The 17,930-nt window shown below is 47.1% G+C and overlaps 1 protein-coding gene and 1 non-coding gene across 2 annotated transcripts; both read right to left on the bottom strand.

Moving 5' to 3' along the window:
* Positions 1-1,372: 1,372 nt before the first annotated feature.
* Positions 1,373-1,511, bottom strand: LOC120677091. Its single transcript, XR_005676155.1, has one exon. It is a non-coding gene; the product is annotated as a small nucleolar RNA Z247 (small nucleolar RNA).
* Positions 1,512-7,185: 5,674 nt separating this feature from the next.
* Positions 7,186-8,341, bottom strand: LOC120675956 (RING-H2 finger protein ATL39-like). Its single transcript, XM_039957158.1, has one exon. It carries the CDS (start codon positions 7,997-7,999, stop codon positions 7,310-7,312), a length of 690 nt encoding a protein of 229 aa, XP_039813092.1. The 5' UTR covers positions 8,000-8,341; the 3' UTR covers positions 7,186-7,309.
* Positions 8,342-17,930: the final 9,589 nt, after the last annotated feature.

Raw genomic sequence — 17,930 nt, 5'->3', positions numbered from 1 at the left:
CTAATCTGTGTTTTACCAAAACCACCGACCAGAACCGCCTATATATACCCCGAAGCCGCCGTCAGGGGGAATCACAGGGGGATCAGAGAGGAAGCATCCAGAGACGAGTTTCAGAGATCCATTCGAGTTAGACACAAGAGAAAGACGACATCGGAGGCCTCATCGTCCCTCGGCGCCGCTGCAAGTTGGAGGACAGCGAGGGATCCATCCCTTGCCGGAGATTTCATCACCATGATCGACTACGCTTCGCTTAGCTTCATGGGGTAAAGTCCTCGTTTGTTCATAGGGTTGTAAGGAGATCTTGAGTTGTAATTGCCGAATCCTTTATGAGATTGATCTATCACGATTCTTGTTGATGATGCTTTGATGCTTAATAGTTCGCGACTTGGCTTTGGGTTTGCTTTGCTCTTGCATGGTTTACTTAGATTACATCAACTATCGTGTTCTTGTTGATTCGTTACCGATTATCCTCGTGTAGTGACAGTATGCGGGAGGGAAATGTTTTGATCTTAGAACACACATTTGGTAGATTAGATCCGTTCTTCGTTGCTTGGCGATTACACATCTAGTGATCCTAGATCCTATGGACAAATGCTCTTCATATCTTGTGCACACACCTATCATTGCTCACTAGTCTAGATTGGATTAGATTGGTTAGATTAGATCTATTTCACACTCAATCACTCAATATAGATCTTTTACCATCATCATTAGTGCTTAGTTGAGCATAGTAATACACTTATTCCGTGGATTGATAAACCTTGGGGGAATACTCTAAGGGAAAAGCTACACGATCCGTGCGCTTGCGGTACGTAAATTGGCGCTCTAAGGAGCGTCAACACACGAGCAAGCTTGTGAACAGAAACAAGATTGTTGCTTGCTTGAGAAACATAAAGAACATTATTGAGAACAAGATCTTTGTTTGGGGTGAGAACAAAGATGCGACCAATTTGATCTATCTCCATACCTGAACCGTTGGTGGTGTGAACTTGATCACCACCATGATATTTGTCCCTCATGGACAACTTTTCCAAATCGCCCGTGATGTGGTCGGTAGAACCGGAGTCAGAGTACTAGTTCGTGTCAATCCCGTAGGAAGAAGTAGTCGCTGCAGATGCAGATTTGGCGTCGGACGGCCCCTGGAACGAAGCATCGAAGCGCTTGTAGCAGCGCAACAACATGTGGCCCTCCTTGCCACACAGTTGGCAAGTAGGGCGCTCAGATCCATCTGAGTCGCGTCCACCAGAGCCACGACCGCGGCCACGGCCACCACGGCCACGGCCACGATTGTTGTTGTCGGCGCCACGACCACCACGAGACACCATATTGGCGGAGGAGCCTAAGCCATGACCGGAGAGGAGCGCACAGCGTTGTTCAAAGGACGAAAGTTGTGTGAACAACTCACCAAGAGTGATTGGCTCCGTTCGCGCCGCAACCGCCGACACCACGAGGTTGTACTCGATGTCGAGTCCAGCGAGGATGTAAGAAGTGATCTCTTCATCATCAAGGCGCTTCCCAGGAGATGCCATGTCATCTGCCAGGGTCTTCATCTTGGTGAAGTACTCATCAATGGAGGAGGAGCCCTTCTGCGCATTGGCCAAGGCCATCCGGGTGTTGATGACCCGGGCGTGAGATTGAGATGCAAACATCCCTTCAATGGTCTCCCAAACGGCGGCAGCCATGGGAAGCACCGCCACTTGCGCGAGGATGTCCCGCGATACTGAGGAGAGCAGATAGTTGAGAATTTGCTGGTCCTTCGCAACCCAGACATCGTAGTCGGGGTTGGGCACCTGTTCTTCGGGCTTCTCAGCAGTCTTGGCGACAGTCTTCAGGGGAATAGGTGTCGCCGAGTTGAGGAAGTGCGCGACTTGTGCGCCCTTGAGTGCAGAATGAACCTGAGCCTTCCACAGCGTGTGGTTGTTGCGGGTAAGCTTCTCGGTCACGGGATAATCGAGAGAGGGAGCAACAGCAAGCACGGAGGAGGAAGAACTCCCCATGGATCAGGTCGAAAAAGAACCTCGCTCTAATACCATGTGGAATTGGGTGAAACGAGATGCCCTCTCAAGCTCTCGCCTTCGTGTTAATATAGGCTAGGAAAAGCCCCTAGCATGGCACATACAATTTGTACAAGAAGATACATGACTTAACTTACAAGACAAGTACATGACTTAACTTACAAGAGAAGATGTACGACAACTATCCTAACAACTAGGAGATACCAACGGGATATATCTCAACACGTCGTCGACGCATAGGGTGGCGAGCAGGTGGTTCGCGTAGAGCACCGCCGCGTACCGCAGGAGGACGGCGAGGGCGGCGAGCTCGAGGGCCACGCCGGCGCCGGCGTACTCGCAGGCGACGTCTGGTCTGGAGGCAGCCGGCATTGCTAAGGTACGCCAGCAGCCAGAGTATTATAGCTCCTGGCCATGTCTCGTGCTCTGGATTCGCAATCAAGCTAGAGAGCGCTTATGAACTAGCGGCAGGGCGGCGGCAAGCACCGGAGCCGCAGACAAATCGGCGGCGGTGCATCCCGGTTTCCGCAAGCCGCGCTGCAGTCTCAGAAACACGGATATGGCAGGGAGGGTGCGTATCCCGTGTCGGATACGTATCCGACACGGATATGCCTGGGATACGGCCGAGATACGTATCCACGGCGTGTCCGCGTATCCCTGCAACAGTGACGCTGGAAACTCACGAACGGATACGTATCCAACAGCGACGAGCCGGCCGCGCGCACCGCTCGGTCCGCCCGCGCTGCTCCTCTCGCCCACGGCCGCGTGCTGCTCCGCTCCTCCCATGGCCGCGTGCCACCCGTGCCGCTCCTCCCGCCTCCGCCGCTCCGCCCGCGGCCGTCCGCGCCGAGCGGAGAGGAGGGTAGGCAGCGGGGGAGGGGGAGCTCGCAAGCCCCCGCTGTCGCCTTGCACTCTCCGCGCACGGAGAGGGAGCTCCGCCGCTGCTTCGTGCCTCCCCGTCATGTCTCTTGCGTAGACTCGGAATCTAGATCGAGAGAGGAGAGGAAATGAGAAAGAGAAGGCGATAGAATGGTGGAAGAAAAATGAACAGAGGGAGGAGATGACTGCTGCGGAGGCGATAAGGTTGGTAGGACCCACCATGTGCTGGGTCTGGGAACACGGAGAGACTTTGACCGGTAGGATAAAAATCAGCATTGGGTCTTTAGATGGGCTAGTGGGCCGCTAGCGCTAGGATAGTAGGTAATTTACTGCTTTTACAAATTTAATATGTGCCATTATTTATTTATTTAAAAAAATAGTAAAACGTATCTGCGTATCGGGTTTTTTAGAAAATTGCCGTATCCGCGTATCCGTATCCTTCCGATACCGATACGCGTATCCGTAGTATCCGTATCCGTGCTGCATAGGCCGCAGTGGTTTTGGACTCTGCTGTCTTCTTGGTCGCGTCGCACCCGCAGGACGAGTTGGTAACGCGGTGTCCGGACCATCCTTCTGCCAAGTGCCAGCATTGCCTATCTTTTTAATTTTGCTCGAGGTTTAAGAACACCCTCCACTAGACTGACTCGGCCTGTATATACTGACTCGGTTTTCGCAAGCAGCAAGTGGTTTTGGTCAAGGAAGCATGTTGGACTTCAACCGATCAAAAATTCAGAGTAGGCATGGCATTTTTTGGGGGAAAGTTTGCGTTAGGCCCATTTAAATTTGGGAAACGCGAACGTTTCGACAGCCCAATGCTTCGAGACCCTCTTAATAAATAGGCTTCCTACTTCCAGTTCTGAATTTCTGTAAATTTTAGCGCACCACTTAAATTTAATCTTTAAAGGATTTATGGATTTTAATTACAAAAGACGTGAAAACTTGAATTTAATCTTTAGTTTGAAAATAAATAAGTAAATATAAGCCATTTATAGGAGGGGACTCCAAAAGAATGTAGGCTATTGCATGAAACTATTTGTAAAAAAATTTCAGAACCCATATCCGAGAAATAAATTAATTAGTAGCACGAGGGAGGTGTAGGGCACCGCCAGTGGTATTCTTTTTCTTACCTTTTCTATTTTACCACTTTGTAAAACTAGTCCCATAGCAGCCCCAGCATCATTATCCAGATGCTTACTGCTGGTTTTAGAATCCAAACCTGATGCTAATGGGACTTTGATACCGGCAGTGAAGGCTATTTATCTTCTTTCAATGGTAGGTGATATATGTCTCGATAGCGAGGTGTACGCGGTGAGTGCAGTCTCTCAGAGATGCTTATAGGGATAAGAAAATGCTGGTGTAACATATGTAAGCGTCTCGTATATTTTTTTACTTTCATTATTTCAATTGCACTTGTGCAATCATATTCACATGAACGAAACCAAGGATGAAAAATGCCCACCGGCAGGGCAGAGAGCTTTCAACGGAGGTTGCTCAAACCGCGTCCCATTATTGTTACTAACTGAAGGAAAGACGAAGGTATACATGAAAGTGAACTGTGAGATAATACATTTTCTACAACACCCACTCAATCACTATTAGTTATACTATTAACTTAATTATCTTTCATAATATACAAGGCCGTAGAGGCATTGTAGATAACTATTGATGCATACTTAACAAATCGTAAACATAATGTTGTTACATTATGGCAAGGTGTAGATGAGTCTTATATTTTTCGGGCGATAACTAATCTCCTCTTGATAATAATAGTCTTGGAAAGATTGTATCTTCTTCGAATACATAATCATAAAATATGTAAATAAAGATCCTCTATAAAATAAAATTAATTTAAGCCAAAATTAGGATTAAAATGTGAAAAAATATTGTTGTAGCCAAAACAGAACACTTTAAGATCAATTCCTACCTGTGTTACAAAAGGAGGTACAAGTGAAGCTTTCCATGACAAATGTGAACATGAATATCATACAGTTCAAGATGGGGTAGGTGCACGCCATATAGAAAAAACATGGCAAGGACAATGAGACATCGAAGGATAACACGAGATGGAAAGCATGAAAACAAGGCACTAACATAATATGGAGGTATGAAAGGACAACTTGGGAAGAATAGCGAATAGAGCACCCGCGTCGCCCTCCCGCTCGGGCGACTCGGGCAGCGGCCCAAACCCTAGCCGCTGCTGCCTCCCCCCTTCCCTCCACCTCTCCTCACCGCCGCCGGAGGGCGCCGCCGGAAGCCCGTGCGGCCCCTGGGATGGTTGCGGCGGGGTGTTTTCCGGCATTTGGGGCTGCTGGCGCGCGGATCTTGCGGGGCTCCGCGGTTGGCGGCCGGCGCCGCCTGTGGCCATGCCGCGGATCAGGGCGTGCCGGCAGGGAGGCGTGATTGCGTCTCGCGGGGCGCAGCGCGTGCGGCGGGTCGGAGTCGATGGAGTCGTCCGCGGGCGGCGGCGGTGGCGGCAGGGAGAGGCAGCGGGAGCACCCATTCGTGGTGACGGAGCCTAGCAAGGTGGCGCGGGCCAATAAGAACGAGCTGGACTACCTGTTCCACTTGTACGAGCAGTGCCGCGTCTTCCTGCTGCAGGTGCAGTCCATCGCTACCTCCCCCTGGATCTGGGCGTCTCGGCGGGCGGGTGGCGACTTCAGGAAAGGCCGGGGGAGTCCCGTTGGGAGGCGGCGAACGAGGCGGGCGGCGCGTCGTGTGAGGCTGCGGCGGGTTGGTGGTGCTGCCGAGGAGGAGGCGGTGCACGCGCCTGGCGAGGCGCCACAGCGGGGGGCTCCCTATTTAGCTCGGTCGGGCGTTAGGCAAGCACAGGCGAAAGCCATGTCGGCTCTGCCGGCAAGACGACGGCGACACCCTCGGGCGTCGTTTACCTTCTTGGAGGCGTTGTCACGGTGTCTTCCCACTCCGGCCAGCTGTGGGGGTGCGTCGGAAACGCTGTGGCGGCGTGGCCGGCGGCAGTTTGCTTCGGCAATTGCCAGCGATGCCATGGTGGCTTGGCTGGCAGTAACCAAGCAGGGGTGCCAGTGGTGCCATAGTGGCGCGGCTGGAGGCTCCTGGCTGCTTCTTGTGCTGCTGGTCGTTGAGCTTGGCTGGAGGCGATGGCCGCGAATGGAGAGCTCATGTCGATGTCCCAATCTGACCGGGCGGTGGTAGCCTCAGGCAGCGTTGGGGTGTTGGTTGTGGTGGCTCGTGTCAATGTCCCAATCCGACCGGGCAGAGTTTGGCGGAGGCTCGGGTCGATGTCCCAATCCGACCCGGCGGAAGGCTCGTGTCGATATCCCAATTCGACCGGCCAACTTTGAGTGAGTACCGGTTGATGTCCCAATCCACAACTTGCTGTTGTTTAGTTGTAGATGTTGTAGTTGTAGGTGTACTAGTTGTAGTTGTTTGGTTTTTGGGCCCGATTTATTTATAAACAGGGTCAATTCTCTTCTCCTTATTAATGAACGCCGAACCGTAAGGTTCAAGATCTTTCGATAAAAAAATGACAACGTGGGATAGAAAAGCCCGAAAATAAAGACTAAAATATGGAGTCCAATATAAACATAGCCAATAAAAAGGATGCAAATATCATATATGGGGATCTAATAGTGTTGGCCACAAGCTATGGAGGTAGAGCAAAATATGGGCAAAAAGACTTGTAATGTGAAGGATGGTAGGTTCAGTTCAGGATTTCTGTGGACTACACAAGCACTGAAAAATCAGTCTTAGCAAGAGATTGAATTGGCTTGCTCAAGACGAAGTAAAGAAAATGATGCTTTGGCGTGGTTGTTGATATTGACACCGGGAAATAACAACTCAAAAGAGCCTATACTTCGCATATCATATTGAGAGAAAAAAAGAGAGAAAATGCCTAGAGAAAAAAGTTGTATAATATCATTAACTATCACTACAATGACTAACATGATTCTAGCCGCGCTATTAGCGCGGCCTATCTCGCTAGTTTACATTTACAATACAAACCGTACCAAGGGCTAACGACACGATCGATCATCTAGCGTTTGGCGTTGTGGATGTCATTGCAGAACGAACACAAATACAAAGGACTAGTACGCAATTCTAATGTCTAATTACGGGTGTGTTTAGATCCCACAAAAACTTCAAACTTTCCATCATATCGAAATCACATCAAAACATTAAATATAGCAAATGACTCATGCATGGAGTACTAAATATAGGTAATTAAAAAAATTAATTGCATAGTTTTGATATACGTTGCGAGACGAATCTTTTGAGCCTAGTTAGGTCATGGTAGGACAATATTTACCACAAATAAACGAAATATACTACAGTGTCGGATGTGATTTTTTCTACCCGTTTTGCAGGGATCTAAACACAGCCTACATGTACAAATTACTGATTCGCAAGAAGCAGTCAATAAATGACAATGTCGCTTTTGGCTACCTACCCGGCGGTTGACCGCGGAGCCCAGCACGGGGCGGGCGCCCGTCCCTGGTCTCCGCGGCCGCGACGCCGGCTTCCACGGTCACGACCACCGCGCCCCCCGCACCGAACAACGCCGGAGCCGGCGGCGGCCGCGCGTCCGCGGTCCCCTCCCCCTTCTTGTTGTTGGGCCGCACCTCCGCTCGGCACAGCGGGCACGTGGTCCTGGATCGCAGCCACGCGTCGACGCACTCGACGTGGAAGACGTGCCCGCAGCTCGGCAGCGCGCGCACCTTCTCGCCGTCGGCGAGCTCCGACAGGCACACGGCGCACTCCGTCGCCGCGGCGGCGCTGGTGGAGGCCGAGGCGGAGGCGGGCCCGCCGCCGCCGTCGGCCTGCTGCGGCTTGCGGCGGTACGCGGTGACCGGCAGCGCGGCGAGCGCGGACGCGTCGAGCCCGTGGCGGGCGCTCCTGCTGAAGGAGCTCAAGGAGCGGCGGACGCCCGCGGCCAGGCCGCCGCCCCGGCCGCGCGCCACGAACTGGTAGAGGAGCCGGAGGAGGAAGAAGACGGCGGCGAGGATGGCGAGGATGACGACGGCCGTGAGCAGGACGCGGCCGCTGAAGCTGTACGCCTGCTTCTGCTGCTGCGGCCGCGTGAACGGGCTCGCGCCGCCGCCGTCGTACCGCGGCGGGGCGGGGCTCGACATGGATGCACGGCCACGACCTGCTATAGCTAGTGCTTGGTAAAAAATTGCTTGCAAACGATCGAGAACCTGGCACGACGACGCAGGCTATGTAAGTCTGCCTAGAGTGCAGGACACGTTACTGCTTGCAGTGATCAGGTCAACGCCGGCTCGTGCGACGAAAATGTCCGGGTCGACGCGACAATTCCCAACGGCCGGCCATCATCAGTTGCTTCGCGCGCGAGAATGGTCGTCGGGCGGTTGCGATGAGCTTGGTTGATCGGCCGGTTGAGCAGACGATATATTTTTTTTTGTTAATGTTAGTTTAGGTTCAGTTTGACGAGAGGTTGCTGTCACGTAGGAGTTCATGATGACTTAGTAGGAATTTAATTTAATTTGTAGTTTGTGCTTGATGTAGGAAGGGTTCAGGAAGCTTCCGGGGATGAGGAGTCAGCAGCTAGGTTTGTTCCTCTCGAAAAAGAAAAAAAAACTAGGTTTGTTTGCTTGTGCTGACTCGCAAGCCAGAAGCCAGAGCAAGCTTGGACGAAAAGGTACGCAGAAATGTCGCAGAAAAAAGAGAGTTGAGACAGCCGCAATGTCGCGGGAATTCGAACACACGTGGCCTCCGAAGTGAAGGGACGATTTGAATACGAGGCGTGGAGAAAGATACAGCGCTTTGCCAAAAAAGAAAAGAAAAAAGAAAACGATTTGAATACGAGGTTTCCTAGCAGGTTAGGGATATAGAGGTTTGGAGTTTGCAAATTGCAACTCAGGATTTAGGGCTTGGGATTTTGGGGATTTAGATGGAGAGGGCTGTGGCGAGAGGGTGCACCTAATCAGTGCGTGCGCCAGGAGGCAGCACTCGATCTCGGACAGCTGATGATCTCCTTTCTAGGTAAATTTCCATCTTCATAAATTTCTACTTTTACAAAGTTAATTATAATATATGTGTACAACTTTTTTCAATAACTATCGTGTGATATTTTTTTCAACATAACTACTAAATGATATTTTTCAGCAGAATTTTTACATATAATGTCCAAACCAACTTTTTATATGATAATTTTTAAGACGGCGGGTACAAATTGTACACATAACTTTTTTCAGCCTCTTTACAAAATGGTAATTTTGAACATAATTTCCACGAAAACTTCTCACACAACTTTGGCATAAGTTCGTCGTAAGCTTGTAAAAATATAACTTGTTGAGATAACTTTTTTCTAAAAAGTTTTGCAGAGGATAATTTTTCAGCACAACTTCTATGAAAAATGTAATCAGGAAGACTTATCGGACAATTTTTACGTACAAGTTGTTCATACAACTTTTAAGCACAATGCTCAATATAATTTGTTTGTACAATTTTCCTAAAATCTTGTCAAGAAAATTTCTTGAGAGAAAACATAGTAGAAATACCTCATCATCATCGACGTGCGGTAGTGTTTACCAAAAAAAAAAGAATGATAGCTGCTGCCATTACGAAACACAGAGGAAAAAATAGAAAGAAAAAAAATAAACAAATCAATACCTGAGCTTGTCACGTGGGTGGGCACGGACAGGCGGACTGCTGCTTCGCCGGTGTGCGTCGCACGCCACGAAGGCTCGACAGCTCGCAGTTGTTGTTTTGGCTTTCCGGTGGCGAGAAAGAACACAAAAGCGTATTGGAGGTTGTTAATAATGGGCAGGATGGTTTTATCTCTAATACTATCATAAAGAAAGAGAGTTTAAAATTGGTTGCGTTTGTATCTCCAGTTTTCATCTTGATATAGCATCCGTCCAATTTTTCGGTGGGCTCAACATGTGGTCATCTTAGTTAGATGGTGGTGGTGGCTTTAACTTGAGCAAAGTTTCTCCACTTCGGGCTTGGAAAGAAGTAGAGTTAATTCCCTGAATGCCATTGAAATTTTCGCCAATCCCTTGAATGCCACTAAATGGCATTGAATGGATTTTAAAGAAGTATGTGGGTTGAAAGATGATAGACAAAGAGGCAGTGTGTCTAGAGAGGCGGGGCAGGGGGAGAGAGGGAGCTCACCAGTGCTGGGATTCCACTAGATGGATGATGCTAGGGTGATTCCAACAGGCGTCGATCCCGACAAAGTTAGTTTAGTATGGTGGTGCCTATCCAGCAGTAGTGGATACTACAATTATATGATTTCGCTATAGACAGGTGGATGAGAGTGGGAAATGGAGAAGATGTGTGAGAGGCGTCAGCTATTATAAAAGACTTTGTCTAATAATATAAAAGTGAACTTACTCCTCTGCCCCCAAAAAGAATATAAATCTCGCTTCCCGAGAAGTCAAACACTTTTAATTTTGACTAAATTTATACAAAAAATTATTAACATTTGTATCTCCGAATTGATGTAGTATAGAAATATATTACATGGTTAATCTAAATATACTTATGTTGTAATATATATATATATATATTAGTACTATTTTGTATAAATTCGGTTAAAATGAAACTGTTTGACTCATCGAGAAATGAGATTTACATTCTTTTTAGGACGGAGGGAGTATATAATGTACTATTTGAGAAGACACTCTTAATATATCAATACATAAATCTTTCACGCGTTCTTGAAAAGATATGGAAATATATATGCGCATCCTACCGCAGTACTGGCGCTTTATTTCCTTTTGTCCACATCACCTGATCGATATCACCTGCGCTTTAATTTGTTGCAAAATATATATGTCGATGCTCTTTTATATACCAGTCCAGCCAGTTTAAAACAATATCGATCCACCTAGCTACTAGCAGTATATACATATAGCCATGGAAAAGTATCGGATCGAGCACTATAAAACTAGTGGAAGTGGAGTGATGAGTAGAAAGAGCAAGAGAATTTCGGCTCCATCAATTTCAAGAATCCGCATCGTTGAAATGTTCTCGAACATGTCCCCTATATATATAAAGAAGAGTAAATTGCACCCACCATACAACAACTTGTTAGGTGGGTGCAAATTGGTCCAACAACTTGTAAAATACTCAATTTAGTACAATAACTTGACAGGTGGGTGCAGATCGGTCCAACAACTTGCAAAATGCTCAACTTAATGCAATAACTTGGCAAATAGGTGCATTCACACTCCAAACATTACACGGCAATGTAACTAACGCAAAGTCTCAATAAAGAGTATATTCATGTTAGGACAAATTATTAAGTATTATTTGACAATCGATTTTTGTATTGTGCCTGCGTGGCAATGTATTTGGCCAGGATAAAAACCATCATTGTTTAGAAATTAATGTTATGTCTTTACATTAAATATTTTTGTATAGTGATTTAATTTTAATTAAAACTATTTAATTTGATATTCAATACTGAAAAATTCACACTCACTGTTTCCGATATGTTTGATTATATGCACTCTTAAACTAAAAAAGTCAATATGTTGATACAAACTATTAATACCTTTTAGGAGGTTGCTTGATATATTTTTAAAGCCTCATATATTCATTAGAAAGGAAAAATGAGCTAAATCAACAAAAAACAAACATGAGCATTGTTGAATACATGAGCAGAATCGCAGAAGAAATCTAAGGTTTCAGAGTCTCTCTTATCGACTTCAGTGTTTGAGCGATGCTAATGGTGTAATTCTAAAATTTGTTTGCATTTGAACTAATAAAAAATTGTGCATAGTTGGAAAGCAACAACCGGATCACCATAAATAATTTCCATTTATAAAATATAAGAATTTTTTACGTCATCTACTTTGCTTAATATGTTGTTGTTGTAACGGTGGTTAAATAATAATATAATACTTTTAATAAAATAATAATTAATTTATTCTGAGAATAAAACTATTGGTGTCCATTGCGACCCAAAAATCTACCGTCAATAATACATTCTGATGTGAATATACTCTTTATTGTGACTTGACGTTAGCAAATATATTGTCGTATAATGTTTGGACTGTGAATGCATCAATTTACCAAGTTATTGTCCTAAAATAAGCATTTTCTAAGTTGTTGGATCAATCTGCACCCAGCTATCAAATTATTGTACTAAATTGAACACTTTACAAGTTGTTGGACCAATTTGCACCCACCTACCAAGTTGTTGTATGATGGGTGCAATTTACTCTATAAAGAAACAAGACGTACGGAAGAATGCCTTTAGCAGACAACAACCAACCGGAGCAGCAGCATCACCTCGCGGAACACAACATTGCGTTGCGCCGCCGGCGAGCTGCTTGCCCGTCAGATGGATCGTCCGGCCGCCGCCGAGTAAAAAAGCATGAGAGAGCAATGGGGCCTCCGCTTGTTTTGGCGCGCGCGGATCAAACAACAACCAGCAGTGTGCCTCGATCGGCGACGCGTCAGATGACGATGGCTGCCGCCAAATTATGATGGATGCACGGCGCCCGTCGTCGTCAGGCACAGTTGGGCATGCATCGCTGTGGCTGTGGCTGGGGGACCTCCGATCCATCCGTCCATGGCTGTCATGCATATATGGCTCGTCACAGAGAGGGCGCGCTGCGCGCAGCGATGGAGGAGAGGCTAGCTAGCTCGCTCCCTTAACTCCCGCCGCGACAAACGTAATGGTTCGGCGCCAGCAACAAACCCCAGCCACGGCGGCGGCATCGATCCACTGTGTGCTCGTCTCTGGCAGGAAGCTAGCCTTCTTGTCTGAATTCATGACCCGTGTTTTACCATGGGAATTGATGAACCATCGACCAATCTTCTCTGTACCCATTGCATTTCGATCTAGCGAAATCTCAGTGTGTGCTGTACATGGGGCCGGCCGATCAAGTGGTTATCTGGTGAAAATGCAGACTGTAAAATCGTCGCATGACAAGTAGCTAGAGAGCTACCGGAAATGGCTGTGCTGCGGTGGCGCTATGCGTGCATGTGCGTTGGCAGTTCTCGCTTTCAGGCTACTGCTTGCTAGCTAGGCTGCAAATACGTACGGACTGCAAGTAAGACAGGACTGTCCCGCTGGCCGATCAGGACAGCCCCTGCCTGGCCCAAACCAACACCACTGTTCGCGGCGCAACAGCCTCACAGGCCACAGCTCCCGCCCTCCCGCCCTCGCCAGTCGCCACTTCGGGTGTGTTTAGTTCCCACAAAATTTCCAAAACTTTCCATCACATCCATCACATCTCCTATCACATCGAAACATTAAATATAGCAAATAATCCATGCATGGAGTACTAAATATAGTTAAATAAAAAAATTAATTGCATAGTTTTGATGTACGTTGCGAGACGAATCTTTTGAGCCTAGTTAGGTCATGATAGGACAATATTTACCACAAACAAACGAAAAGTGCTACAGTGTGCTACAGTGACTGATGTGACTTTTTCTCCCCTTTTCACCTCATCTAAACACAGCCTTCGTCGCGTTGTCATCACTTGCCACTCACAGTGAACACCACTCGCCACTTCGTGAATCGCCGCCGTCTGTGGGTGTGGGTCTCGCTCCTCCTGCCCGTTGCCGTCGCCCGCACGAAAGAGCACGGTGGCCGTCCGTCCCATCACGCACGCACATCCATCCATCGACCAGACCGTGCATCGGCGGCTGCGGTACGGTGCCAGGGTTGTTCATTCAGTACACCCCCATCCCGGCCAGCCGGTTCCCGGCGCCGCTGGTCGGAGGGTGCAGTGCATGCATCCCCAAGTTGTCGTCGTCGTTGATCCCATCCGGCGGCGCATTGATGCGCGCTCGCACGGCGGCATCACCATCTACAAGAAGCAAGTCAAGTCGGCCGGCCGGTCTCCGTCCAGCGAACGAGCCCGCCCGCGCGCGCGCTACACATGCCCGTACCACGCCATGGCACCTCATTTATCGCGTCCAGCGCGGCGTCGTACGAGCCAGAAGCGCTCGCCCCAATCCGCCGCCGGGATGGGCCACGGCGGCCGGGCGGGCGACGCCGGCCGTACGCGGCCGCATTTACGGCTCTCATGTGCTTCTCATGTCCCGTCCTGCGGCCGGTACAGGGGGCCGGCCGCGCCGCGCGCCGCGCCGGGCGATCGGGATCGATTGGCCGGCCGCCTGCGGGCGGGAACGTGGCTGGCCTGAGCCGCCTCCGTCCCGGGCATGCATGGGCGGCCCCCCGCCGGCCATCATTCTGTCGGGGCCGCCATGATACGCCAGCGGCGGCGAACTCCACTGCGCCATGCATGCAGGCTACGACGCATCGCTGTCGTGTGTGTGTCCACGGATCGTATCGAATTGAAACCGCTAGCTGTGGAGTGTGCTGGCGCGCGCGCGGTGGCGGGGCCGCCGAGGGGGTCCGGTCCCTTGCGGCCGGCGTCGCCACCTGCCCGTTGAGCATGTGGGCACGGTACGTGCTCCCAGAATCTGATGAGCCGTTCGATCGTTTCCGGCTGCAGCACGTCGCCGGCGGGCCGGCCGGGGTCTCGTCGGTTCTTTTGGTCGCACGCGGGGGTGGCCGTGCGACCGCATGTGATTCGCTCCGGTGGCTGCTTCTCATCTTGCAAGGCGGCCGGATGCCTGCGTCACAGGGGCAGAGCTCGGAAAGCTGGACGCTCCATCTCGGCAGATGCTACAGTAGGACGCCACAGCCCACGTGTGTAGCTTTTTTTTTTCCTTACGTTGCATCAAATCTTTTTCTCAGGAAAAGCCGCCACGGATCTGGTTCTCCCCAAGCTAGAGAGATACTTACATCATAAGATGTGTCTTTGTTTGATTGTTCACTTATCAAGTATATATAATTAGCCGCCTCTCTTTATGAATACTAGCCTATCAAACATTTGCTCCCGCACAGACTAATTAATTATAATTAATTTAAAAAAATATCTAATAATTATAGTTATCTATCTCACGCCCTCTTTCACCTATTAAATATTCTAACACATACGTTTTTGTCATTATCTAATTGCAATAGATTTTCTTTGCATCACACCTTCATATGTGTTTGATATATATTAATTTGAACTATTTGTCTATGAGTCAGGGTAGTATTTTTTATATAAAAAATAACATAAATAATATTAATAATGGTAGAAATAGTAATTTAAGATTTTATATTGTTGCACTTTAATATTTTATAATTATATGATTTAGATTTAATTTAGAGGATACTTTAACTTTTAATAATGATAAAATTGGATAATTTATATGCAAATCTAAGGGGTTATTTGCATAATAGCATAGGTGGAAAATTTACACGAAGATTAGAGATTACTTTAGATCTTTTTATAATGACAGAGGTGGGTAATTTAGGTACATATTTAGGGGTTACTTTAATCTATTTTAATAATGGTAGAGGTGGGTAATTTGTTAGGAAAGATAACAGATCCGATGACTATTATAATTAGTTGTTGGATTGATCGCCGAATGTTTCTGGTTTTGTGAGAATTTCTAAGATTTATGTAGTTTATTAAGTGTCCACCTAGGATCTGGTGGCTTCACGTGAGGCTCTTCTTTTGGAGCACCCATTTAGTATTAATATAAGATGTGATGACTAGATTTAGTATAGATTCGGTAATTCATATGTGTAGTGTATCCTTTTCAAGGCGACACTTGGGGTGGTAACGGATCATGGTCCTAGTGCTTCTTTCACAATCCAACTTGGCCCTTATATACTTTTAGCTCAAAATTATATAAGATAAGAGCTCTGCCCTTAGATTATCTGGGCTAAAATTTGAGGCTCTTTACCCCCCAACACTTGACGAAATTGACAGATTAAATCTGTCTGTCAATTAGGATGTTAATTAGTATTGACCACACAAGTACCGTGATTGCATGCATGGACTCGTCACAAAGGCATGTCCCCTTTTACTTGACTTGACTTGGGCATTGTATGTGCTCCTTATTAAGTGGCAAACAAGAATTCCCCTATATACTGCAAACAAGAATTTCCCTATATGCTCTCCTGACGGTACCACTAGGGATATATGAATTGCCCTATCCACTTTTTTATTTCTTTCACGGTTTATGGCGCATAGGAAGAAAGATTTAGTTTCAAGTACTATATTAACATTAATAGTAATTTGAACAGGTCAGTTATTAGTTCAAATATGATGAAGTGAATAATAATCTCAGTCGTTCTAACCTTATATATATAGGTATTTTTCTGCAGCTGGCACTACCGGAAACCCATGCTTTGCCGAGTGCTGCACGCGTTGCCGAGTGTATTTTCTCGGGCACTCGGCAAAGAGACCCTTTGCCGAGTGCCAGATCTACTCGGCAAAGACAGAGCACTCGGCAAATTATTAATTTTTTCTCTTTTGAACCTCAAACATTTTGCCGGTCCCGTACTTTATTTTGCCGAGTGCCCGAAAAATGGCACTCGGCAAATCCTTCTTTGCCGTCACATATTTCGCCGTGTGGACGTTGCCGAGTGCAATATGGGCTTTGCCGAGTGTTTCAGGCACTCGGCAAAGCGACGGAATCCGGTAGTGTGCTTGGAAATATATAATATATTATATCAATTATTAGTGCTAACTGATACATTTTGTGTATGATCTAAGAAAACTTAAAATATAGAGGATATAGTGTACTTTATCCTGAAAACACGTGTGCTAATTACATGAACCCAGTTGTATGTGTCTTTTATATATAGCATATTTTAAAGATACACTGATCTGAGGTGAGAGATACCATGCCTCCATTTGCTTTGGTCTTTCCGGTGACAGTGAAACATGGCTGGCTAGTTAACTTCTGCCCTTGCTAGTCAGTATGTATCAACGGGATCCTCTATATCACTTATTTGAAAGAGTAATGGATTTATGTAACAACAACTCAAATCTTTGCTATGGACCACTTTGCTTAGAAATCAAAATCATAACAAACACAAACACATTGAGCTCTAAATCAATCGAGCAATCACACTATCTGATATTAGTAACGCATAGATCACCGTGGGATATTAACAGTGGATTACATACATATGTATTTGTTTGCAAGCAATGCAATTGTCAAATGGCTACATAAAACCAGCTTGTCCTGAGACTCTGTGGTATTTGAAAGGTATTCCTAGTTATATTGCGAATCTTTTGCTAGGTCCAGCACTAAAAAAATCCTATTTTCTAACCATTACGGTGTTTATTCAAAGATGAAATTTCTTCATTGACCACAGACTAATTAAGGGCTTGTTTGGTTGCACATGGATTCGTTCCAGGTCGGGAAAGATAGTGTGTGTGTGTGTGTGTTGCAAGCACATGGAGTCTCCTATTGTAGGTATCACGAGTCTATTTTATTGCAATTAATTTTTGACCCGGAATAAATTCCGATCTCTTACTATATCTCTTATTGTTTCTATCAGGGGCGAAGCCAGAAGTTCTGGCCACCGGGGTCGGCTTCTTTGGACGACGGGGTCGACTAATAAGATGAACAGTGTTTTAAGGGGAATCTGCAGAATTCGTTGGGGTCGCCGGACCCCACCGGCATAAGGCAGCTCCGCCCCTGGTTTCTATCTTTCCCGGCCTGGTATGAATCCAGGTACAACCGAACAAGCCCTAAGGAGAGAATCAGAATTCCACATTTAGAAATCTGGTCGATGAGGAACTCGCACAGCTAAAGTCTAAACAAAATGAGAGATATGGGATTTAATTCACATGCTAATACAAAATGCAATTATGAAATTGCACTAAAAGTAACATAAAAAAGGTTAGCCGCGTGTATAACCTCTGCATTGGCAGCAAAATATCTGCCACAAACTCAACTGCAGCTGCAGGGCCAGGCTAAAGGCTGTAAAGTATGTACTTGTGACAACCACTTGTGCTTGTGCACTCATCGGTGCTGTGAATGGTATGGATGCATGTATAAAGTGTTCATTGTTCATTCCATGTTCCACGCATGCAAAATTGCAAAGCACTCATCCATGCCGACCGGCTCGGAGTGAGAGGAGATAGGTGAAGGGCCCAGTTGGGCTGCGACTATCATTATCATGAGACGTGCCTCGCATCATCTCTCTTCTATCTCGACCCCACAGCAAAATTACCAGCCCTACCAAAGTTACAGCGCCAGGGCAGACAAAGGGAG

Source organism: Panicum virgatum, chromosome 5N (assembly GCF_016808335.1).
Source record: "Panicum virgatum strain AP13 chromosome 5N, P.virgatum_v5, whole genome shotgun sequence".
Lineage (NCBI taxonomy): Eukaryota > Viridiplantae > Streptophyta > Magnoliopsida > Poales > Poaceae > Panicum > Panicum virgatum.
The sequence above is the reverse complement of the archived record's forward strand: the minus strand, read 5'-3'. Positions and strand labels throughout refer to the sequence as shown.